This window comes from Gallus gallus, chromosome 12, assembly GCF_016699485.2.
Source record: "Gallus gallus isolate bGalGal1 chromosome 12, bGalGal1.mat.broiler.GRCg7b, whole genome shotgun sequence".
NCBI lineage: Eukaryota > Metazoa > Chordata > Aves > Galliformes > Phasianidae > Gallus > Gallus gallus.
The window spans coordinates 3,241,949-3,265,781 of NC_052543.1; the positions used below are offsets into that span (position 1 = coordinate 3,241,949).

Genomic DNA, 23,833 nt, shown 5'->3' on the forward strand with positions numbered 1-23,833 from the left:
TTATAGGCTGGATGGTCTTTCAGTTTCAGTTGATTAGTTCTGATGTGATCTGAGGTGGTCTTAATTGAAAATCATTACTGTATGGCAGCTTTTGTTCTCTGAAATCTCAGGTGAGCTCCCAGCGGATAGCTACCCCTTCTACAGAGCCATCGTAGCCATTATCGTTAATAGAAACTCTACTGGCATCCTCTGTGCATCCAAGTAGTATCAGTGGTGCACTGGGTTCTGAAACTGCCTTCTCCCCTCCAGATGTCCTTTTAGGACAGTATCAAGGTGTTGAGTCCGTGGACAAATGGATGCATTAAATACACAGCTGCAGTTTTCAGTGGAATCCAAGGGCAAAAATCCATCAACAGGCATTAAGAGAGATGTGGGAGGTGCAATAACCATTGCAGAGGTTGTATCTGAGAATTAAATTGCTTGTCTCTCTGTTCCAGGCACTCAACAAGATGGAGAGTGAATGGAGCTCTGTTTCTTTTACTGTTTCGCTTTACAAAGACACGGGTACCTTCATTCTGAAAGACACTGATGAAGCTTCTCAACTCCTAGATGATCATATTGTCATGACTCAGAGCATGTCCTTCTCACCGTTCAAGAAACACTTTGAGGACAGAATGAACACATGGGAAAACAAGCTGAGGATGACTCAGGTACTAGTGTCTTAGTTACATATATCTGAAGGCCAGCATCTAGCCTGTGCTGCCATGCCTTAACATGGACACTGTAGGTGGGTACACAACTGTCAAGAGGATAATTTCTTGGGAGGAAGAAGCCTGGTTAAATCTGTCTGGTTCTAATAAATAAGACAAACTCGGTGCCTTATTCTGCAAACAGAAGTGATGAAATTTCGGCCCTTTTGCTACCTTTGACAATGCTTTTTGGTGGCATCTCTAATAACGTTACACCAAGTGGACCTTACAGCTTCTTTACAGGCCCTGTGCTAATCACGTCAAACTAAAGCCTGAGTGCTGTCCACACAAAAGCATTCACATATCAGAGTAGGATAACACACTTCTGTGTCAGACCTGAGCCTGAATGTGCAGGACACAGCAGGACTCTACCAGCAGAACAGCATTTTGTTGCAGGGGAAAAAATTCTGTACAACTGTTTTGCTGGAAAACTCTGTTTGATTTACAGCAGCATTGTTACCTGTTATTCATCATTGCCTGTTTATTGGTGCTTACCATCTGGGTGTGCTTGGGCCATAGGCTGCTAGAGAGCTGATCTTGCCTCATAAGGCTACAGCAATGCTACTGTAAGCCCTAAGGCAGAAGGTGACATGGGGAAATGCAGTTATTTACTGTGTGGTTTTGACTGTGACATTTTGTTTTCACCCTGCCTTTCCTACTTCTTTAGATTTCATTCATTCCTGTCTGTAAAGGCCCATGAATCCTCTCCTGGGAAGTGGCTTAGCAGGGTTAGCTGATGGGTATGATGGGGTATGGCAAACACAGCTGTCTGCATTATGAGGAAACCTCACTTCTTGCTAGGTCAAGTGACTGCATGTGTGCAGGGAATGGTAGAAGACTGCTTCCTGTAACCAAGGCTGGTTTCCTCTGGCAGGCAGAAAGGCAGTCCCACACTGCTGTGTGGGGTTGGGTAGGCTCCCCATACCTTCCAGTCTTCCATTCCTGAAAATGGAGGAAGAGGGTGTTCTTCCCATCTAATTCTTGCTCCTGCAAATGCATGTCAAACAGGGTTGACTCTGTGATGTCTAACTTAATGGATTGGCTTTTCACTCATTCTCTTAATTCGGAGAAGATTGTTTGAAGATCTACGTGGAGTGGTGTCCTGTCTTTCCCACTAGGATGTCCTAGAGGAATGGTTGAACTGCCAGTGCTCTTGGCTCTACCTGGAGCCCATCTTTAGGTCAGAAGACATCAAAAGGCAGCTGCCAGTGGAAAGTGAGCGCTTTCAGGTGGTGGATACAGACTGGAGGATCATCATGAAGAACGCTAATGAAAATCCTGAGGTGAGTGCCTTGATAAAAGCGCAGTTATCCCACATTCCTTGGAGCTGTATCACACAAGAGTCATTGCTTTTGCAATGGTCTGGGCACGATCAGTGCTGTATAAACAGTACGACCTTGCCCAGATCAGTGTGTTGGATTTCTTCTCTTGGACCACGACCTTTCCTTCTGCTGTCTAAGTCCACAGTGTCATTCTCTGTGATGTCTTGCGTCAGTCTGTTGTCTCTCATTGAGTCTTCCCTAGCACATGGTGTCTGTACCTCCAACAACTCTTGTAACCAGCTTAAACTCGAACCACAAGATACCTCCCTTGATTCTTCCTCAAGGCTGGATCTGTAAGATTGTTTAGGGCCATTGCTTGGCTCTTCTCTTGCCCTTGCCTGGTTTCTGTGTCCCAATGCAAGTGCTCTGCACTCCTCTATTTTCCACTTCCCAGCACTCCATCGCCACTTGTCTTCCTTATTACAATTGTTAGTATTTAGAGGAATATTCATAAGTGCTATTTCCCCTCCTTGCCCACAAGGCTCACACCTCTCCCAGGTCCTTGTGAAAGCTCTCCTGTGAATGAATCATTTTGATCCTATCTACTGGGCAGCTCAATTATCTCCAGTGCCTTATGCCCACATGCTCCAAATACTGATGTTTCCTGTGTCCCTGCTCTGCCTATAGGTGATGTCTTTGTGCCCTGATCCTGCACTGCTAGAAAACCTGCAGAAATGTAACAGATTACTGGAGCTTGTGCAGAAAGGGCTGAGTGAATACCTGGAGACCAAGAGAGGTGCTTTTCCCAGGTAACCTCAGATTTCAGTGGGCTGGATCACAGTGTCTGGTTCAGAACATATGAAAGGAGTGGTGGTTCACTCCAGTTAACTGTGCCAAGAAAGAGCGCAGCAGAAAAAAATCTAAGCTTATGGTATTGTCATAAGAGTGCAAACATCAGGAAAGGCTGTGCCTTTCAATGCTGCCATCTGATGGGGAGAATACAGGCAGGCACAAGAGTTGTAAGCTAAGGGTGGTCTGGTTGTATCGTGCATATCTGTGCCTTTCAGTTGTGATTTGGCTATCAGGGATGACATGAAGCAAAATAACCTACATGTAACTGTCCCTTATTCCTGAAGGAATACTGCTGTTGTTTGAAAGCTGCTTTTCATTGGTTAACAAAGAGTTAGAGAGAGGTAGATGGCTCGACCATGGCTGATACTTCTGCACAAACGCAAAGAGATTGATGAGCAGTCAAAAATGGGGCTTGTTCCTCATCTTGCCAGGACTCCGTCCATGATGCTGTGTTAAAGAGAACCTCCTCTCAGAGCTCAACCTTTGTTTTCAGGTTCTACTTCCTTTCTGATGATGAGCTGCTGGAAATACTGTCCCAGACAAAAGACCCCACTGCTGTACAGCCTCACCTTCGGAAATGCTTTGAGAACATTGCACGGGTAAGCAAAGCAAAGCAAGCACTTGGAGGGTTGGCCCACCTCTGGGGAGCTGATGTCATGGGAACTTAGGGGCGTTCTGAGACCTGGGGGAGTTTTGATATTCTGCTGTATGGGAATGTATCTCCTGTAAACCTCTTGTAACTGTCGGCACTGCAAGATGCAAACTCTGCCACCAGGAGAGCATGACAGGTTGGTTCTTTCAGGCAGCTTCTCTCTTCCGTGTGGGGTAAAAGACTTGAGCTGATTCTGCCCTTTTCTGAACAGCATTAAGAAAAGAGGGTGGGGTACATAAGACTCCCAGTGTGCAAAGCATAAAAACACATCTCCAGCATGCTGCATGGAAGCAGAATAGTTCTCCACACTTAACTGTGCCCTGGAGTTGAGATTCAAGCAACCTCACTTTAGACATTTCAGAGCCAGACGTGTGCCTGTGAACTGGACACATGTGATTACCTTTTAGTCAACAGGGATCTGCAAAAGACAGCTTGCTGGAAGGTTTCTTAGATGACCAACTAAGGAGGAGCGGACACTCCTCCTGGAAATACCTGTCTGTCTCACCATGGAGGCCGGGAGAAATAGAATAACAAAATGATTTGTGTTTGGATTTGTGTTGGATCTTTGCTCCCGCAGACGGTGACATCTTTCGCTAGATCATCTTGTCCAGTAGCCTAATTGCTAAATAGCTCAGATGTAGCTCTCTACTCACAGATACCTGGTGAGGGTGGAATCCCCAATTACAGACTGCCTCAGGAGGGAGTAAACAAGCTTAAACTGAACCAAGTTCCTGCTTTCATCCTGATTTAGGAGCTGGGTGGGGTTAACCTTGCTATTTCCCTCTTTATTATTCCTAATTGACTTCAGACTCCAGGGCTAGACACAGTTCACACCACTGCAATGCTCAGACATGGAAACCAATCTCCTAGTCATTAGCTTGGGAAAATAGAAAGGAAATTGAACTGGAAACCTGATGCAAAGCCATTGGAATAAATAAGGGGGCTGCCAGTGATTTGCTGGGGCAGCAGAGAAACTGTTAAGATTTTACTTTTAAAACCAGGCACTCTGACCTCAAGGAAAACAACCTGTATCTACAGAATTGAACAAGAACCAAGAGTTTGAATGCCAGACAGGCACTGATAAATGTTCATCCCACCTACAATTTGATTTGCTTCTCCCAAACAAAACCCGTGATGTGAATCTCTTATTTTTGTATGATCATCCTCCATTTTTTGAGGAGGTTGTCTTGCCAATCTGTGACACACTTTGTTGTTATCAGCCAAGTTGGGCACCAAATGTGTAGTGAGCATCCTATGCTATATCCTGACTGTCATTCAGTGGCAGGAAGGCAGGGAGATCTTGTCATTCATGTCTCCTGTTGTGCTTCCTTCATTAGCTACAGTTCCAGGAGGATCTGCAGATCACACACATGTATTCTTCTGAAGGAGAAGAGGTGAAGCTGTCTGCTGCCATTTATCCCACTGACGAGGTGGAGGACTGGCTGCTGGAAGTTGAGAAATCCATGAAGGCCAGCGTACGGGACAACATAGAAAGATCAGTTGGTGTCTACCCAGAGGTGAGAGTTCTATCACAGACTTGCAGTTCTCTGGTGACTTGGTCCTAGGCTTGCCATAGAAGTCATCAGTTATGGGGATAATGAATCTGTGATATTCTACTAGTTGTAAAATACAACCTGCAGAAGGCACAGTTCAGCAAAAATAGTTGATAGTTCAGAGAATGCAAACTCTGTGATTTGACAACTGCAGAATACTTCCTTGTATCACAGAACAGTCCTTTGAACCCATTTCTATTCCTCTCTCCAAGCAGCTTCCTCTGTATAAGGATACTCTCTTGGGTCTTCACCAGCACACCTTGTGCTGGGGGCCAGTAAAGGCAACAGCCAGTGATCACAGGGAATGTGTTCTGGTTTCTGTATAAAAGCTATGCTGGTAGAAAATAAAAAATAAATAAAATCAGGAAAGCCTCTTAAATTAATAGCTCCGTTCTTATTTGTTAATGATGCATCTCATAGTAGGAAATGAGTCATTCTTGCTGTCATTTTTTTCCTTGTTTTTAAGACCCCTCGTACTACGTGGGTCTTGCAATGGCCTGGCCAGGTGACCATTGTTGGCTGTCAGATTTTCTGGACAAAGGAGGTGTCTGAAGCTCTGGAATCAGGAGATTTGGCCAGCAGGCTTTTCCCACAGCTGAGTACTCAGGTAGGAAAATGAATATAAAGGTAAGATGATCTCGTCAGAACTGAACTTGTCAGTCATCAGATAGATAGCTTATAAATACAGGCAGGACAATCGGCTATAGCAGAAACACTGACATACTGTACCATCAGAATTTCCAAGGATTGAGCTTTTATCTCTTACCCTGAACCACCACACTGTATGTTACCTGAAATCAGCTCCCAAAACTGGGTTGGCTCCATGTATGTCACTACAGGGTGTTGCTTGGAAATGCAGTCCTGCACAGTATGGTTCAAAAAATAAGTAACAGGTTGCCATCAGCTTAATCATTAAAGACATTTGTCATCATAAATCTCAAATAATATGAGGACTGATAATATCACTGCAAACTCCTGCAGCTCCCTCCATAGGGGAGCAAAGGGGCAGTACTGATATCCCCCTCTGTGGTGACAGTGACAGGACATGAGGGAATGTCTTGGAGCTGTGGCAGGGGAGGGTCAGGCTGGGTGTTAGGAAAAGGTTCTTTACCAGAGGGAAGTGGGCATGGAACAGTCTCCCAAGGGCAGTGGTCACAGCCCCACACTGCTAGAGTTTAAAGAGCACTTGGGGAAAATAAGGTTTGAATTTTGAATGGTCCTGTGTGGAGTCAGGAATTGGACATGATGACCTTTTGGGTTCCATTCCAACTTTGGGATGTTCTGTGATTCTCTGGACTTCCATGGCAAGTCAGCTCCGAGGCAGCCCTGAGCAGCGTTTGCTTCCTGAGCAGTCATTCACATCTCTGACAAGAAAGAGGCAGAAACTGCTGAGACACAGCCTGTGGTCTGTACTTAATGGGCAGTAAGGTTGATTACATTGTGTTAGTACTCCTGGGTTGTTGGGGTATGGATTGTTCCATTTTCTTTTCCTTACCCAGCTGGCTGATTTGGTTGCTGTGGTCCGTGGCCAACTGTCTAAGATGCAACGAGCAGTGATGTCAGCTCTCATTGTGATTGAGGTCCATGCCAAGGATGTTGCAGCAAAGCTGATAGAGGAGAATGTGACGAGCGTGAATGATTTCGAGTGGATCTCCCAGCTCAGGTAGAGAGCTCAGCTGTTAAACCTCACCTGGCCTTCCTGGCCAGTCTTTATTCCCTTCCCCCATCAGCCATGTCTATGACAAATGGGAACAAGTGTTTTCATGATCTGTAAGCAGTATTTGTGAGCCACTTCTAACATCCCTGTGAGAAGTGGGATTCAAGTCTCCTATAGATGCCAGTTCTAAGGCATCTGAGACAGACCTAGACACTTTAGCAGTATGGACTGTGCTATACCACAGTGTCTCAAATGCCTCAGTATAAAAGGGCTTGCTTCTGCTCAGGTAGGAACACAGTGCTTGATAGAACACCTCATTTCAGGTCCTGTGATGCTGTGTTACCTTATCTCTTCTCTAAAGGCAAATCATGACATGCAGGTCTCTGAACCCACAGGTTGTAATTCTGTGTGCTGATGTATTGTCTGCCAGAAGGTTTTTATCTTTCTGCTGTCGTGTTCACTCATCACTAGATCCTACTGGACCAAGGGGGACCTGTACATCAGAGCAGTCAATGCTGAGTTTGTGTATGGCTATGAGTACCTTGGGAACAGCGGCCGTCTGGTTATCACACCCCTCACTGACAGGTAAGGAAATTGGGTTTTGGGTAGTAAATGTACCTTCTTTTTTTCTGGAGGAACAAGCCTCAGGAGAGGTTAAACCAAGAATCTGAACGTGTCGGGCTTGGTTCTTAATGTATGTAAATAGAAGCCATTTGTACAGTAATGGCCTCTGTGAGATAGAACGCCCTGGCATTGGTCCCACTGTGTTCCTGGTGATCTGTGCTCACACTGATTTGCTTACTTTCTCCTGATTCTTAATGCGGCGCTCTGACTCGTCTCAAATGCCTTCCTGATAGCTAAGGAGCTCTTCTGCAAACTATAAAAGGATATCTCATACTCTGGAATATGCAGCAGTAATAATAGTTACACCCTTTTGTAACTGTCCTTTTTCTGGGGAGTGAATTTATAGCCAGTGGCAGAAGGATTTATCCATGCAGGCCCCCATGAATACTAATCGAGGCCACATAGCTAGCTCCTTCACAAAGTGCTGCATATCTAAGCAGCTCTGCAGAAAAATAAATGATGGATTCCTGCCTGTCTCCATCTGGAGAGCTCATTTCTTCTTTCCCGAAGCCGGTGGTAGAAATACTTCTCATTATCTGGTCTCATCTTTGTTGTAGATGTTACCTGACGCTTACAGGAGCTCTGCACCTGAAATTCGGAGGAGCACCCGCGGGACCAGCAGGAACAGGCAAAACAGAAACAACAAAAGAGCTGGGAAAAGCACTAGCAATCCAAACTGTGGTGTTCAACTGCTCTGACCAGCTTGACTTCATGGCAATGGGAAAGTTTTTCAAGGGACTGGCCAGGTACAGCACTGCGTGTCATTGTCCAGGGGTGGGTGGGGATGCTGGGAGCTGGAAATAGGTGGGTATTTTTCATAACAGCCCAGAGGAAGCAGCAAAGCCATACTAAGGAGGTTGCTGTGCTCCAGCGTGAGCGAAGTTACAAAACTGTCAGAATAGATGGACAGTTGAGCCAATTTAAAAATAAAATGGTAAAAAGAAATCCCGTTCATTGAAGGCAAAATTAAAATGCTTTGCACCAGTCCTCTATTAGACACCTGTGCAAATGTTCCCAGCTCTGCCTTTTGTTCTAACGCTGTACACACTGGACTGAGATTCAGCCCAGAGGCAGCTTAATGTTAAGGAGAGCTTGCTGGGTGTATCCAAAATTGAGTTACCAAGAGAGACTGCTTTAAACTCTGAGGAATGCTCTCGGAAAAGCTTTCCTCTTCTCTACATATCAAACAGAGCTGGTCCAATTAGTCTGTTGCACGCTGGTGAGTCTGAATTAGTTACTCTAACACTGTACACTGTGACTCTGGGATGTTGGGTCCACTTCTTGTTCCCCAGTATGTGAGTTTATATTTTTCTAGGCCCAGCTGAACCTGCAGCAGTGCATTTGCTCCTGTTTGATGTTCTTTACTCCCCTCTTGTTTCTCTCCTCACTCAGCTCTGGTGCGTGGGCTTGCTTTGATGAGTTCAACCGCATTGATATCGAGGTGCTGTCTGTGGTGGCCCAGCAGATCACAACCATTCAGAAAGCACAGCAGCAGAGAGTAAGTAATGAACACAGGAATGCAAAGGCAGACAGCTGTCTTTGCATGCACTGTCACAAAGGACCAGCTTCTCTGCTCAGGTGCAGCTCAGAGAGGTATAAGTAATCCCCCAGCTGTGGCACGTTGTGTCAGGTTATCATGTGTTCACTGTAGGTGAGTTTTATACCCTCAAATTAGCCTTTGCTGCCACTATTGCCCACACTCAAAGCCTCAGCTTGAGCCGCCGTGCCAGCAGACTTCAGTGTGGGAGACGCTCCGTTAAAGATCCACTGAGCTGATAAAGGTTGGAGCTGTGATACGAGGCAGCCACCGCTCTGCCGGGAGTTGCTCAGCACATTTATCTAAATGCATTATCCAAGCTTTAGTGGGTTCACAAAACCCAGCGTGTGCAGGAAAAAAAAAGGCATGCTCATGCACACGCGGTTGCAATGTAAAATGAATTGTTGGCTTTAGATGGAGACTCAGCTGTCAGCCATCTGGCAGTCAGCCCCTGCTTTGCTCCTCTGGAGGCTCGCAGGGGTTAAGACCTGAATCTGTTTGACTTTGACTTGGAATTAGAAACCTGCTGTCTGTGAATTCTTCTGCGCTGCTTTATCACCCAGCTGAAATTACTGAAATTACATGGGTCTAAAAGGATTTCAGTTTCTTTTTGCCTCCTCTACCACAAATTAATTCAGATCCAAACTCTCCTGCAGAAAAGGAAAGAGAAGATGTTGTCTGTTTATAGCTGGAGGAGCTGAAGTCTGTTCAAAAAAGGTGTACTATCAGTAAATCTTCTCTGAGCCTGATTTCTTAAACAGAGAAAAGGCATTGCTGGTAAGAGTGGATTCCTGCAGTAGGACTGGATTGCATCGCTACAGTTGTGTGCAGCTGTGCTTCATGATTTGACTACTGAAAGTCGTTGCTTTCCTTGTTGGAGATTCGGCTACCTTTTGCTAAGTCAGGCTTTGAGACTGATGGCAGTTTTTATTTCCTAGGTGGATCGCTTCATGTTTGAGGGAAAGGAGATCCCTCTGGTCCCATCCTGTGCAGTCTTCATCACAATGAACCCTGGATATGCAGGACGTACTGAATTACCTGACAACCTGAAGGTAATGAGAGCAGAGAGCACAGACAGAAAGAAGAGGTGTGATACATGTACTGGATGCTAACCAGACCACCAGTGTGGTCATTGCAAGGATTAGGAAATAATGTTTTGGAAGGTTTCTAGGATCGCTTTCAGCTTTGAATCACATCTGTAAGCAGATGGTTCTCCTCTTTCAATCTGCAGGTGTGCAGGTGTCAGGTACACTCATGCTGTGCCCTCAGCACAGCCTGAGACACAAACTCAGCCTTTTCAATTTGCTGGAAAAAGCAAGGGAAAAAAACAACAAACCTGTGGTTTTATCTTGTGCTGGAACTGTACATTGCAGGCTCTCTTCCGTCCCGTGGCTATGATGGTCCCGGATTACTCCATGATTGCTGAGATCTCCCTCTACTCCTTTGGGTTTAATGAAGCTAAAGTCCTTGCAAAGAAGATCACCACAACATTTAAGCTGTTGTCAGAGCAGCTCAGCACCCAGGTAGATGCCTTAATGTCCATCAGTATGTTTTATAAAGGTGAGATTTCCTCAGTCTAGGTACAGATTACCCCTATGAAGAAAAGCTGAAAGAGTTGGGCTTGTTTAGCCTGGAAAAAGAAGGCTTTGGGGGGGCCTCACTGCAGCCTCCCAGTACTTGAAGGGAGCTTACAAGCAGGAGGGGGACCAACTTTTTACATGGTTTGATAGTGACAGGACAGGAGGGAATGGCTTTAAAAGAGGGGAGATTTAGATGTTAGGAAGACATTTTTTCTCAGAGTGGTGAGGCTCTGTAACAAACTGCCCACAAGTTGTGGTTGCCCCATCCCTGCATGCATTTAAGGCCAGGTTGGATGGGGCCCTGGGCAACCTGAGCTGGTGGGAGGCAGCTCTGCCCATGGCAGCAGGATTGGAACTATGTGATCTTTAGTGTCCCATCCAACCGAAGCCATTCTGTGGTTTTTATGATGATTTTTAGGTGATGCTCATGCATCTGATAACACTGTTTCCTCTGCGCCTCTTTCAGGACCACTATGACTTTGGAATGAGAGCTGTGAAGACTGTCATCTCAACAGCTGGCAACTTGAAAAAGGAAAATCCTACTATGGATGAGGTAAATATGCTTTGTGCTTCAGGCTGTCAGAGACTTATGTCACCTTTTCTGCAGCCACAGAGGAGAGGCAGGATCTTTCAAGTTACGGATTCTTAAATCTTTGCAGGATCTGATCTGCCTGCGGGCTATCAGGGATGCCAACATACCCAAATTCCTGCAGGATGACCTCAAGCTCTTCAGTGGCATAGTCTCCGACTTATTTCCCAAGATCAAAGAGCAGCCCATTGATTATGGCATCTTGGAAGAAGCCATTCGCAAAGCCTGCATCAAAAAAAGTCTAAAGGATGTTGATGGTGAGGGGAGAGGCTCTCCACAAGCACTCTCTTTGGGCCTTGTGCTTTTAGTCCAGTGCTGTGCCTTAGGGATGGTCCCAGACCTGCTCCACTTCATCTTCCCCCACAGGTTTTGTGACTAAGTGCATCCAGCTGTATGAAACCACTGTGGTTCGGCACGGCCTCATGTTAGTGGGGCCAACAGGCTCTGGGAAGACGAAGGTGAGGTTGAAACACCACCTTGGCCCAGGCAAACTTGCTCACCTAGTAATGCAGAGGGTTAAACTTCACAGAAGGCTCACACTGCAGTGTTTCCAGCCTCTCTCAGATAGAACCCAGGAGACAAAGGTGTTTTCATGCTGCCTTCTAGTACTGAGTCGTACCCATGGGGAAGTACAATAGCAGCTTGCCCTTTGGAGTTGGGAGGCTGAGCTGAGGCTTATTGGCACCGCTGCAGATTTCTAAGGCTGAGACGTACTTTGAGCCTGAACATCTGTACTCAGCAGCATGGGGCACCTCAGGACACTTGTTCCAAAGGAGATGAAAGTTCCTCCCCATGCTTCTAAAATCCTCTGTTTCTCTGAATACAGCTAGGCATCTTCTTGCACATTGTCTTTCCCCGTGTCTCCTTTCTCACTGCCCTTTAAATGCAGTTGCTGTGAGCACATGGCTTTGTTGTTATGGAGCCACGGCCATTTATTCCCTTCCTCTCCTACTTCTGCAGTGTTATGAAGTCCTGGCAGCTGCAATGACGTCACTGCAAGGTCAGCCTGCAGCCAGTGGTGGGAATTACGAACCAGTCAGCTACTTTGTACTGAATCCCAAATCCATCACAATGGGCCAGCTTTATGGAGAGTTTAACTTATTAACGCATGAGTGGTAAAGTACAAAACCTGCTTTCCTTCCTTCCAGCTTGGATACCCTTATCTCCTGGTCTTGAGGGTCTTCTCTTCAAAGCTGAGAACTCTTTAGGATAGTGGCATAAAATCAAAAGCAGTCAAGTTCTTATCCCTCACCGAACTACAATAGCCAGTCATGACAATTTAAGCTGACATCTTTTATTGTGCACTTGGCCTGGCTGCCAACACATGCCCAGACAGTACAGCAGCTCAGCTGGCAGTATGAACTGCACAACAAGGAATAATTCAATTGCTTTGGAGCAAATTCCTCTGCTCTAAGATAAAGCAGCTTAAAAACTTGCTTTGCTTCTGAAGGAGAGTGATCTCCGTACTGCACACATGGGTTGTTCTGTATGAATATGCTGGTGGCCTTCAGTAACGCTGAGAGATGACTTCCAGGCACAAAGGAGCATTTCATTCCCAATGCCAAGGCGCCTGATTGTCTATCTCAATAGCCCAGTTTTCCTCCTACTGCTTGAGTTTCCATCTGTGACTCACTTTATCCAGAGGCTGAGGTGTGAGAAGCGGTGTTAATCTCCCCATGGCTCTGTCCCCCACCACTTAGCAGCAATCTATTTAGTGTGTTCTATAAAACTGAGGGTACTAAATAGATATTAATCTCACTGCCTCTAGGAGAAGTGCAAGGAAGAGAGCACTACTGATGCCAAGAACCAGAGCTTCCAAGCCTGGGCTCTCATGCATCTTTACTGAAAGTTGTTCCATAGGATATTGCAGTTAAGCTTGACAGTTTATTTGTGATGTAATTCTATGGAAGGGCAGCACACAGACACATCAACATGACAAAAAGAGTACGGCAACCACATAAAACACATTTGCAGACATAAATCCATCTGTTTCAATCAGCTGAGCTTTAGAGCAGATTGTTTTCCCTTGATCCCAGTCAAGTACCCTGGACCTCACTATCACTGTATGGATATTTAATAATGGGAGTGGAGTTTAGGGTCTGAGCAGACACTACACCCCAGGTTTTTGTGTGCAGATTAAGTTCCTGCTGTCGACAGCCAGCATTCCTTGTGTGTCTGCTCTCCTGTTTGCTAGCTCCAGCAACACCTGGGTTCAGATGCAGCTGATGATGGGAACTTCAGTTATAAAGAGGGTAGAGTCAGACTCTTTAGCTTGGATTCACTCTCCTAACCTATAGTTACCCAACTAGAGCATTTGATTTAACAGCACAGTTGTCCCTAGACTTCCTCTACGCTTGAGAGAGAATGAAATACGCTTCCATAAGAGCAGATAACTTATGACATGAACTTGATACTTGCAAGGGCTCTTCACTTTTCACTGAGGACAGAGATGTTAAAGGGAGACTTGACGTGTTATAGTTGGATGCTGTGAGGTCCTGCTCCTAATGGCCAGAGGTACTGCCTCATTGTGCCAACTCAGACTGGATATATCTCCACTAAAAGAAAGACTGAGATAAGCTTTTACGTGGCCCAATGGGGAGTGAGGCCCAGGTATGCTTGGGCACGTGGGCTAAGATAAGATTCTGGCTCTGTTGTTTTGTACGGTTGAAGCTTTGCTGTGGCCTTCTGCAAAAACAGGATGGACCAAGCCTTCCCTCCCACTTTTCAGGACAGATGGAATCCTTTCCTCACTCATCCGACAGGGAGCCATGGCCACTGACACTAGCAAGAAGTGGTACATGTTTGATGGGCCAGTTGATGCTCTGTGGATTGAGAACATGAACACGGTGCTGGATGACAATAAGAAGCTGTGTCTCAGTTCAGGCGAAATCATCAAGATGACAGAGGTAACTCATCCCTCCTCCTTTTGCTGCCTTTTGCTTTACATTTGATGTGTGTGCTGGACTTGTATGGAAATTGATGTCTCAGCCCCCTTACCTTAGCCTTACCCCTCGCTGTACTGCACAAATAGCAACAAGAGGGGCCCTGCAACCAAGAGGACGATATCAACTTCACCAAGTTATGCTGAAAGATCCTTTCTTTTTTTCCCTTTTGGAATTTCCAGAGTATGACCATGATGTTTGAAGTCCAGGATTTGGCTGTTGCATCCCCTGCCACAGTGTCCCGTTGTGGCATGGTTTACCTGGAACCCAGCATCTTGGGGCTGGAGCCCTTCACGGAATGCTGGCTGCAAAAGCTCCCAGATGTCATGCAGCCCTTCTCACAGCAGCTGGCATCTCTCTTCACGAGGTTCCTCAAGGTAACCTATCGTACTGCTACAGCCCTTCCACGGATGTCTTATTTTCTAATTGTCTCATGGACACAGTCATCCCTAGTGCAGCTCCATTTCTTCCATTTAACAGTGGAGTTACTCCAGGGATGAAGTCATAAGAATAAGTCTTGCTATTTCTGCTCTGCTCCTGAACTCAGGACTGCAAAGAAAAGCTCTGAAAAGAACAAACAACAGCAGTGATGTGAGCAGTGACTCACAAGGCAGGCCCAAAGGCTTCTTGCAGTTAAGAGTCAGTCAGGTGGTTTGACTTAATTCTCTCTAGTCAGAATGGTGGTATTTGTGACAGAGCAAGAAATGGCAGCATTCTCAGTTGTACCCTCCGTGCTACATGTAGCCTGCAGGGAGACAAAGGGAAACCAGAACAGTAGAAGGTAAGTAAAGTTCAATGTGTTGGTTGGTGACGCTGAGCTGTTCCTGCCTCTCCTTACAGGAAGCTATTGGCTTTGTCCGGGGATCTGTGGAGGAGATAATAGCCTCAACAGATGGCAACCTCACAAGGAGCCTCCTCGTGCTATTGGAATGTTTGTTTCAGCCTTTCATTCCTGTTGAGGTAAGATTTTTTCTTGCTGCTATTACGTGTGTGCACCTGTAACCCTTCAGGGCAGTAAGTCACGTAGCGTGAGTGACTGGGATACAAGATGTTGGTGAAGAAGGGTTGCACTATAACATGTCTGCATGGCAGAAGGTAATCCAGCATCTTGCTGAGTGCAGGTAAACCTGGAAGGATTATGCTTTTCCCATTGGAAGAGCACAAGATAAGCTTCAGGCCTACCAGGCTGTAGAAAAGAGACTCACGTTTATTTACAGCTGAGGGAATTGGAGAAGAAATAGAAAGCAGAGATCAGAGCTATGCAGCAAAACACTTCAGGTTGCAGATTCTTTGAGAATTAATATTGAAGGAGCCCGGAATGCTTTCAAATTAAAAACCAAGGATTAAATTCTTCTCCCAGCTCCCACTGAGCGACGTTAGTTCAGGCAGGGGAGCGTCTCAGGTCCATTAGCAAAACAGACAGTTTTAATTCACAGAACACATCAAAAAAGCCTGCCTAGAAAAAGCTACACCTATTCTGAATAGAATTACAAGCACGTGAAAAAGAGTCTGGTTTTTATTCACCTTAACCCTGCTTGGGAATTTTATGTCTTTTTCTGTGGTTTGCAGGGAATTAGGAGGGTTTCCAAGGAGAATGCAGCTCATATCCAAGAGCTGATTGAACCCTGGTTTGTGTTTGCCTTGATCTGGAGTGTGGGTGCCACTGGAGATTCCCGAGGCCGCATTGCCTTCAGCTCGTGGCTGAGGGAGAAGATGGCAAAGGAGAAGGTGAGTAAAAAGCAGATCCTTTCTCAATTATAGAGGAAGTGGTAATGAGGAGCAGGAGTCAGAGGGTCTTTGAATGCCTGGAAGGGCTTGCTTGGACATGTTCCTTGTTGGTTTACAAGACCTTCCAATTTCAAAGGTCCCCTGAGCTGGGAGCCCCTGGCAGGAGCAGCATCCCATTACTGAAGTCTTTCTGTAAGGCCAATCCACATGCAAGTTCAGCTAGACCCACATGCAAACTGAGCTAAGTGGCAGCTAGGTTCACTGTGGCTTTATTTTCACAGATCCAGTTACTCTTCCCAGAAGAAGGACTGGTTTATGACTATAAACTAAGTGCTGGACTCAGCAGCACTGAAGATGATCTCGATGAGGATGTCGTTTGGGAGGTAAAATAGTTCACCTCCATCTCTAAGATGAGGAATTTGAGGGAGGGACTGGGAAGCAAAACAGAATCTTCTCATCAAAGACAAATAAGAAAAGCCTATAAGAAACCAGTGAGAACGCTTGAAGTAAAACCAAGCATTTCATTAAGGAGGGAAGATAGTTTTTGCCCTCAGGGTTGTGAAGCAGATTTTTCAAGCCTTAGCCAGGATCCTCTACCAGCGCTCAGGAAGGTGAGAGGGCTTTAGAAATGTCCCTGCTGCAGGGAGAAGCTCAGATGCAAAGGTCTGTCTGCATTTAAAAGCAGTGCACGACAGAAAAAAGAGCTGTGTGCAGCGAAGTCTGGGCGGACAGATATGCCATCTTTTCCACAGCAGATAGTAGAGCAGTAGGGCATGCAAGGCCCATCTGACTACCAGTCACCAGTCCCTGGACTGGAGGTGAAAAATAAGAGGAAAAATGCTCTGATTTCAGGAAGGAGAAGCAAAGTAGGGAGCTCTGTGTGAGCGTCAAATGCTTAGCAGAAGCTGCTGGGGCCACCTCGGTGTCTGAGAGGATACCATGTGGGGTGCTCAGGAATGTGTTTTTTGTCAGTGCTGTGTAGCACATCCCTGGCAAAACCACTGTCTTACTTGTATAGTGGCCCCTGGGGCATTAGATTGTGGCTTGATCCTAGCACAAGTCATCCACATCCTGTATAATCTGCAACCTCAGTGCACCTCAGTGCAGCAGAGCTGATGGCACCAAAGATGAAGATAGGATCCCAGCAAAATCTTCTTCTGCCTTCTGTCGTGTGGACACCTACAGCACAGCCTACCTCAGAACAGAATTCCACTTCTTGCAGATATCACAAATGATTTGTCAGTCTTTGATTGCAGTTTTCAGAAGGAAAGGCAAATGTGTTGCTGCTGGGGCAACGATCCCCAACTCTGAGCTACCTCCCTCCCAGAGGAAGCAAGTCAGGTGATGACAGCTTTGCACTGCAGAAGGCAATGGGAAGCAAGGACTAGACAGAGAGACTGGGAACCTGATGTCCTACTGAGCTGCTACACAAGGAGCTGTGACAGGGGAAAACACAGCAGAAGTACCGTTTTCCTATTCTCGTAGCAGATAAATGCAGCTGTCCCCTCTAAATGCACTCATACCTTTCAGATGCGCTGGGAGAAGTGGCTGGACCCTACAGCAAAGTTCACCATGGTTCCTGAAACCAACTACTGTGACATTATCGTGCCCACAGTGAACACAGTCCGAATGGCCCACCTGCTGGAGCTGTTGCTTATCAACTGTAAGCCAGTACGTGCCCACCCTTGCCTTTGATTTTGTACTCAACGTTTTTCCTCTTCAACAGGGGTACCTTTTCCTCTCCCACGGCAATCAGAACCTGACAGCTACCTGATGCTTTTAGATTAGTTCCCATTCTTATGGATCTGCATTTCTCTGCTCAGGAGCTGTGCCTAAGTAACAAGGGATTAACATTCACTCCCCAGACACTGTGACAAATGCACCAGTTTCTGGATCCCCTCCCTCCTAGGATGGTGGCCCAATACTATCCGTCTTTACCTGTTTCCTTCCACTGCATTTCATACCTTTCTTGTTGGGTTCCTTCCATGCTGAGAGATCTGTTAACCTGAATGTCTTTCCTTAGTGAAGAAGAAGCAAGCCTTCTGTCTTCTCTGAGCTTTTGGAAGCCTGAGAGGGTAGGAACCTGTATTGCCTTCAGCAAGTATTGCTGGCTGTGCTTCTAGGTTCTCTGCATCGGCCCCACTGGCACAGGGAAGACTCTCACAATTACAGACAAGCTTTTGAAGAGCTTACCTGTCAAATACGTCAGCCACTTCCTGACATTTTCTGCACAGACCTCTGCCAACCAAACTCAGGATCTCATTGACAGCAAACTGGAGAAGAGGTAAGTTTCCTTTTGGTTTTTGCAAAGGCCCTATCCCTGAGCTTAGTATTTCTATTAGCTTGACTATTTAGTTTCATCCCAGGACATGAAGGAACTGAAAACACATACATCTGTGGGTAAGAAGATGGACAAACAGTGGTTGTGAGCCAGGATTGTGAAAGCCAATTTTAGCTGGATACAGTGACAAGAAAGTGGAAAGGATACGGGAGGGTAAAAGATGCTCCAATCATTGCTGTTCCACAAATACTGCATTTAATTACACAAATGTTAGCAAACCTCAGTATGGGGCATTTATAGAAGCTAATGAAGGGAGAAGACTACTGCTCCAGAGAGCCTGTAGATGCTCCCTCCCTGGAAGCATTCAAGGCCAGGCTGGATGGGGCTTTGAGCAACCTGGTCTAGTGGGAGGTGTCCCTGCCTACAGCAGTGGGGTTGGGACCAGGTCATCTTAAAGGTCCCTTCCAACCCAAACGATTCTGTGGTTCATTCTGCATTTCATTGACACTGGGCATGAGTGTACAAAATCGTGCCCATATAATTGCAAAGCCCACGCCTCAAACATTGCACTGGATCTTTTCCATGCAAAGGCTCAGACGTAAAGGGGTTTATGGAGCATAAGTGTAAAGAAGCTGAAACTGCTGACCCAGGAAGCCACCGGAGGAACAACTGCTTTTGAATTGAGTTAGGAGTGCCTCTGCAAGTCCTGTATCCTCACGCAGCTCTGTCCTTACAGGAGGAAGGGTGTGTTTGGGCCTCCAGTTGGGCGGTACTTCATATTTTTTATTGATGACTTGAACATGCCCATGCTGGAGACGTACGGTGCACAGCCACCCATCGAGCTGCTGCGGCAGTGGATGGACCACCAGGGCTGGTACGACAGGAAGCAGATTGGTACGACCCAGACCTTTGCCCAGTACCCCTGACAACAGTTGGCCTGTTGATAGATACACGTGCTTTCTGGGGAGGTTTGCGCTTGGGGTGTTTTGGTTTCAGCTCGGCATTCAGTCCTGCTTTCACACTTCTCAAGGTACGTTTAAGAAGCTGGTGGATATTAATTTTGTGTGTGCCATGGGACCTCCTGGAGGGGGAAGGAATGCTGTCACTCCACGCTTCACACGTCATTTCAACTACCTGTCCTTCACGGAGATGGATGACAGCAGCAAGAAGACCATCTTCTCCAACATCCTTGGCAGTTGGATGGGTAAGTGCAGCAGACAACTGCCTCCTCATATCGCAAGTCAACCCAATGGTAATGGGGGTATTCTTAGTGTTAACAATTTAATATTGGTGCTCTATTGGGAGTGTTAGATAGTGGAACTTGAGTTAATCACTTGAAGGTATTCTTGAGAAACTGTTGTTTGAGCAAACAGAACTCATATGCTGTTTAGTCTCTGGGCCAAACTGAAGCCAACTTCAACTTTGGCTCTCACAGTTTGATTAAATATCACATAGCCTATGCATTTTAAAGAGCATTTTGTTTGTAATTGGTGGTGCAGATATCGTTCATCTCCACAAGCAAAGCAGTAACTCTTGTTTTCTGTCTTTGTTTCCCAGCTGGCCTCCTAGGAGAAAGAAGTTACAGAGATCCAGTGCGTAAGTAAGAGCAGAAAGATGCAAAAGAGACTGGACAGGCTGGTGGGCACAGCATGGAATAGTTTACCTGTGCCTTCAGCAGGCAGACACTTGCCCAGACAACAGCCTTCTGCAGAAGTAAGCCTTCTGTTACTCCCCATCTGTTGCAGTCTGTGGACAGCTGAGCAGGGAGGATCTGATCGTGGTGCTACAGCCATCTATGAGAAAAGAAGGGCTCATTTGAAGTGAAATAAGTCCCTCTTGTATTTGACAGGGTGGGAATTTAGGATCATCTTTGCAAACGTGCTCTCCTCTGCAAATCTGCCAGGAGGAAAGAGTGAGAATGGTGGGCTATGAGGAAGGCAAAACAAAACAGAGCTTTCTGAGTGCTTTCAGTATTCATAGGTGCCAATACCTGACCGCGAGCTCGGGGACACAGTGAAGTATATAGCTGTAATTTAAAAGAGAATTAACAGATTTTGGAAATAATGTCTGAAGTAGCAGTGTGTCACAGAGTTCTACGTGCCCGGCAGCGTTGGTAGTGATCTTGATTAGAATTAAGACAAGTATTCTGTACTCTGAAACTAGCAGCTGTGTTTAAGTTTTGCCACTGACTATTACATAATATGTCATTCCTCAGTCATTCCTCAGAGACTTTACATTTGCTGAGCTCAATGATTTGCATGGTGATTTGGTTCAGGGGACACCTTCTAGCTTAAAAGAAGCTGAGACTTCACTTGGGGGGGTGGGGGGTACAGGAAGAGAGGAGGAATACCTGAGTATTTCAAGTAGGTACCAACTACCTGCTGGCAGTATCTCCTTTTCCTGTGGGGTACACATACCCTTGAGACTGCAGGATTGTTGTGATGCATTCTGCCCTTCTCAGATCTGATGCCCTTCAGAAGGGAAACTCGCTGCCAAACTCCCTATTGCAATGAGCTGGGACTTGTTCAGGGCCTCACACAATGTCCATAATAGGAAACTGGGGGGAAAAGAAAGTGCATTCTTGGCCTAATCCTAGTAATGTCTCTGCCTCTCAGTGCCGCCTATCTGTGCTGCTAGGACTTCCTTGTCCCAGAGCTGCTACCTTGGCACCCTCTCTGTCTTCTGTCTCTGCAGCTGGAGCAGTTGCAGTCAAAGACTTGAATGAGCCCTTGGTTGATGCCACTATCTACGTGTATTTGACCATCACATCCCAGCTGTTGCCCACACCAACAAAGTCTCATTACACCTTTAACCTGAGAGACCTCTCCAAGGTGTTCCAGGGCATGCTCATGGCTCAGCCCAGCAACGTCAAGGTCAGTCCTGCCACCAGCACAACCATGCCACCCGGGGAAAGACCAGAAATGTTCCAGCTCACACCTCAGTTTATTGTTGAAGTTGTATTTTCACACTGCTAATGAATTTAGTGATCAGTAGGACTCTGAACACCCCACAACCTGAAGGCTTCCTTGTTGTGGGATCATAGAATGGCCTGGGTTGAAAAGGACCACAATGCTCATCCAGTTCCAACCCACTGCTATGTGCAGGGTCGCCAACCAGCAGCCCAGGCTGCCCAGAGCCACATCCAGCCTGGCCTTGAATGCCTCCAGGGATGGGGCATCCACAGCCTCCTTGGGCAACGTGGCCACAGAGTCAATGCCATTTGCTCCTGTAGGGCTGGACACAGAGCTCTCTGCCAAGCAGCTGTTTTGACAAGAGTTGCTTTGGAGAGAAGGGAATAGAGCTTCCTCCTCCCAGTTCTTTCTCCACTCCAGCTGCTTTGAAGCAGGAGCAGGGCTGGCCACGTGTTTGGTGGAAACCAGCCTTCCTGTGTGAGAGGCTCATAACGCATCTTTGCTTCTCTCATGGGGATGTTTGCTGGGGTTTCCTACCAGGACAAACACCAGCTGCTGAGACTGTGGTACCACGAGAGCTGCCGGGTCTTCTGTGATCGCCTGGTCACCAAGGAGGACCAGACCTGGTTTGACAACCTGATGAAAAGTATGATGGAGGAACTAGACACCACTTTCGAGGAGGTTGTCCCATCCCAGCCGGTTCTGTTTGGGGACTTTATGGAACCAGGGGCACATATCAAACTGTATGAAGAAATCGACAGCCAGGAAAAGGTAAGGATGTTGGGGATCGTGACAGCGTGAATTATGTTCATCTCTTCCAAGCCTTCTGCAAACAAAAGAAAATGGTTCATAATAACCACGGGAGCTGCTCGAACTGGAGGTATCTGGAGTCACAGACTGACTTAGGGCTCTCATGTGAAATTCTACTCCAGATACAGGCAGTGGCTGCATTTGCTACGGATGGGAAGTTGAGGTGGAACAAGCTGTCTCTGTATTGTCATCATGGGGGCTGTCTGCTATGCCAAGCCCCCTGAATATGCCACACTCAGGAATGAAAAGTGAAATTTGCTGAAGAGAAATGGCACATTACCCCCAAACAATACTACATTTGCCATTAAAGCCTTCACGATTGACCTTTGCAACTAATTAATGTTACTGCCAGATTCCCTGTTGAAAAAGATACTGTGAGTACTTTGGTAGTGGTAATTAAGCAGAGGCAATGAGCAGTGCGTTTTGCACTCGTTATCAGAAACAGATGATTATCCTGTCATCTCCCCTCTTGTGATAGCTGTGTGACAAGGGCTGGTAATTAACTGAGCTTCCCAATCCTTTTTGCAACGTAGCTAGGCCTGTCCCCCACTGAGGTGAGCACAGCTGAGGCAGGCAGGCTTACCAAGCTGCTGCACTGTCCCCTGATGCACAGAGGGTCATTGGTCTCCTAGGCAGGGACCTCAGCACTGTAGGAATTCGAGTTGCTGTTACTTGGCCAGGTTTACAGTGAGAATCCTGAGGGGCTATGACCAAATCCTGAACATTTGTGTCTCATCTGCTCTGGAAAATTCAGAAGACATCGATCATGTAATTATCTTGTGCAGTGGTTGGACCACAAAAGCAGTGCGCTTCTGTGCCAGTCTACCTTTTCTACCTATGGCCAGCAGAGTTTCCTTCCAGCACCTGCCCATTCAGCAGGCAGGAGTTGGCTATAGAACCAGGAGGCCCTCCTACATGCAGACCCTGGTCCAGCACAGGTCAGGCAGCCACAAGCTATTGTACTTTGGATCATTCCTTGCTGCTTTTCCAGGCGAACAGCATCACCAGGATCAGCAGAACTCAGTCACTCGTCTGAGTTACTTTAAGGTCTCTATTCAGCAACTGCTGCCATCACCATCAGCTAAATTCAGCCCAGTTCCCTGGCGGTTCTTAATAGGAACATGGAGCCAACAGAGCCATCACCTCCCTGCAGGTAGCTCCTGCTCCTAGGCAGTGATTGAGAGAAGCAGCTGCTCCTAGGACCAAGTGAGCACCAAGCTCTGCCCTCCCAGATGGCAGTCTGTGCTTACCCACAATTACAATTACACCCCCTCGCAATTGCTTGTAACTGTCAGCCGCAACTGTTGGCCATAACTGTCTGCTTCTGCCCGCAGCTGAAAGGTGTGCTTGAGGATTACCTGGAAGAGTACAACCAAACCAACACAGCAGAGCTGAAGCTGGAGCTTTTCATGGATGCAATGCAGCACGTCTGCCGAATCAGCCGGATCCTGCGGCAGGCCCCAGGGAATGCCCTTCTCCTGGGTGTTGGGGGGAGTGGGAGGCAGTCGCTCACCAGGCTGGCATCTCACATGTAAGTGATGTGCTCCTATGCACATAAAGTGGAGCAGCTCCATGGGGGCTGCCTCCAGAGATTCTCTTCTCCTGCCCTTCCTGCTGCTGCTTGCACGTCTTTGTGGTTGCTGACTGTTCAAGTTTAACACTCAAGAGCCAGGGTACAAGTTAGTGTGTGCGTCTGCACTAGGAAAGTTGGGCTCTTGCTTGCTAGTAGTTGGGTTGCTGCCGTGTGCATGCAATGAATGAACAAGCATAATCCAGCCCACGTCAGCTCAGTGGCATACACAGCACTCAGCATGGCTGTGGCAGAGGTGAGGGCTCCTTCCTGGGAGGTGGGCAGCAGGAAGATGAAGATGAGAATCACCAGTGACAGGAACCAAGTGACACTGACAGCCTGCCAAGTGGGATCTGTGAGTCTTGGGAGCCAAAGGGCCTCAAGGGGGAAATGTCAAGAAGAAGAAAAATGGGCTGGAGAAGCAAGGTTTTTCCACCCCTGAATACAGAATGTGATGCTCAAAAACACAGCCATGGTTCCTTGGCAAAACCAGGCACAAAGTGCAGCATCACACACACAAAAAACCCTGGGTGAATTGCTCCCTTCTGTACTCCAAAGCGCTGTGTAAGGGGTTGCACTTGGGTACTCACAGTGT

General features: G+C 46.8%; 2 protein-coding genes across 5 annotated transcripts in view; both read left to right on the plus strand.

Annotated features, from left to right (window-relative positions):
• LOC101747452 (serine/arginine repetitive matrix protein 2-like) overlaps positions 1–23,833 on the plus strand; it is a 500,571-nt gene that overhangs the window by 316,681 nt on the left and 160,057 nt on the right. The window lies entirely within an intron of this gene.
• DNAH1 (dynein axonemal heavy chain 1) overlaps positions 1–23,833 on the plus strand; it is a 69,808-nt gene that overhangs the window by 23,731 nt on the left and 22,244 nt on the right. For all 4 annotated transcript variants that reach the window (XM_040646516.2, XM_040646517.2, XM_040646519.2 and 1 more), the window contains exons 22-50: positions 438–650; positions 1,808–1,972; positions 2,639–2,760; positions 3,297–3,402; positions 4,793–4,972; positions 5,475–5,615; positions 6,508–6,671; positions 7,137–7,250; positions 7,847–8,035; positions 8,682–8,787; positions 9,765–9,878; positions 10,200–10,349; positions 10,873–10,959; positions 11,066–11,252; positions 11,362–11,453; positions 11,956–12,110; positions 13,724–13,901; positions 14,120–14,314; positions 14,778–14,897; positions 15,507–15,665; positions 15,947–16,048; positions 17,196–17,336; positions 17,789–17,949; positions 18,683–18,840; positions 18,977–19,150; positions 19,504–19,542; positions 20,641–20,819; positions 21,399–21,629; positions 23,003–23,199. In XM_040646516.2, coding sequence (XP_040502450.1) covers positions 438–650; positions 1,808–1,972; positions 2,639–2,760; positions 3,297–3,402; positions 4,793–4,972; positions 5,475–5,615; positions 6,508–6,671; positions 7,137–7,250; positions 7,847–8,035; positions 8,682–8,787; positions 9,765–9,878; positions 10,200–10,349; positions 10,873–10,959; positions 11,066–11,252; positions 11,362–11,453; positions 11,956–12,110; positions 13,724–13,901; positions 14,120–14,314; positions 14,778–14,897; positions 15,507–15,665; positions 15,947–16,048; positions 17,196–17,336; positions 17,789–17,949; positions 18,683–18,840; positions 18,977–19,150; positions 19,504–19,542; positions 20,641–20,819; positions 21,399–21,629; positions 23,003–23,199 — 4,319 coding nt within the window. The remainder of the gene's footprint in view (positions 1–437; positions 651–1,807; positions 1,973–2,638; positions 2,761–3,296; positions 3,403–4,792; positions 4,973–5,474; positions 5,616–6,507; positions 6,672–7,136; positions 7,251–7,846; positions 8,036–8,681; positions 8,788–9,764; positions 9,879–10,199; positions 10,350–10,872; positions 10,960–11,065; positions 11,253–11,361; positions 11,454–11,955; positions 12,111–13,723; positions 13,902–14,119; positions 14,315–14,777; positions 14,898–15,506; positions 15,666–15,946; positions 16,049–17,195; positions 17,337–17,788; positions 17,950–18,682; positions 18,841–18,976; positions 19,151–19,503; positions 19,543–20,640; positions 20,820–21,398; positions 21,630–23,002; positions 23,200–23,833) is intronic.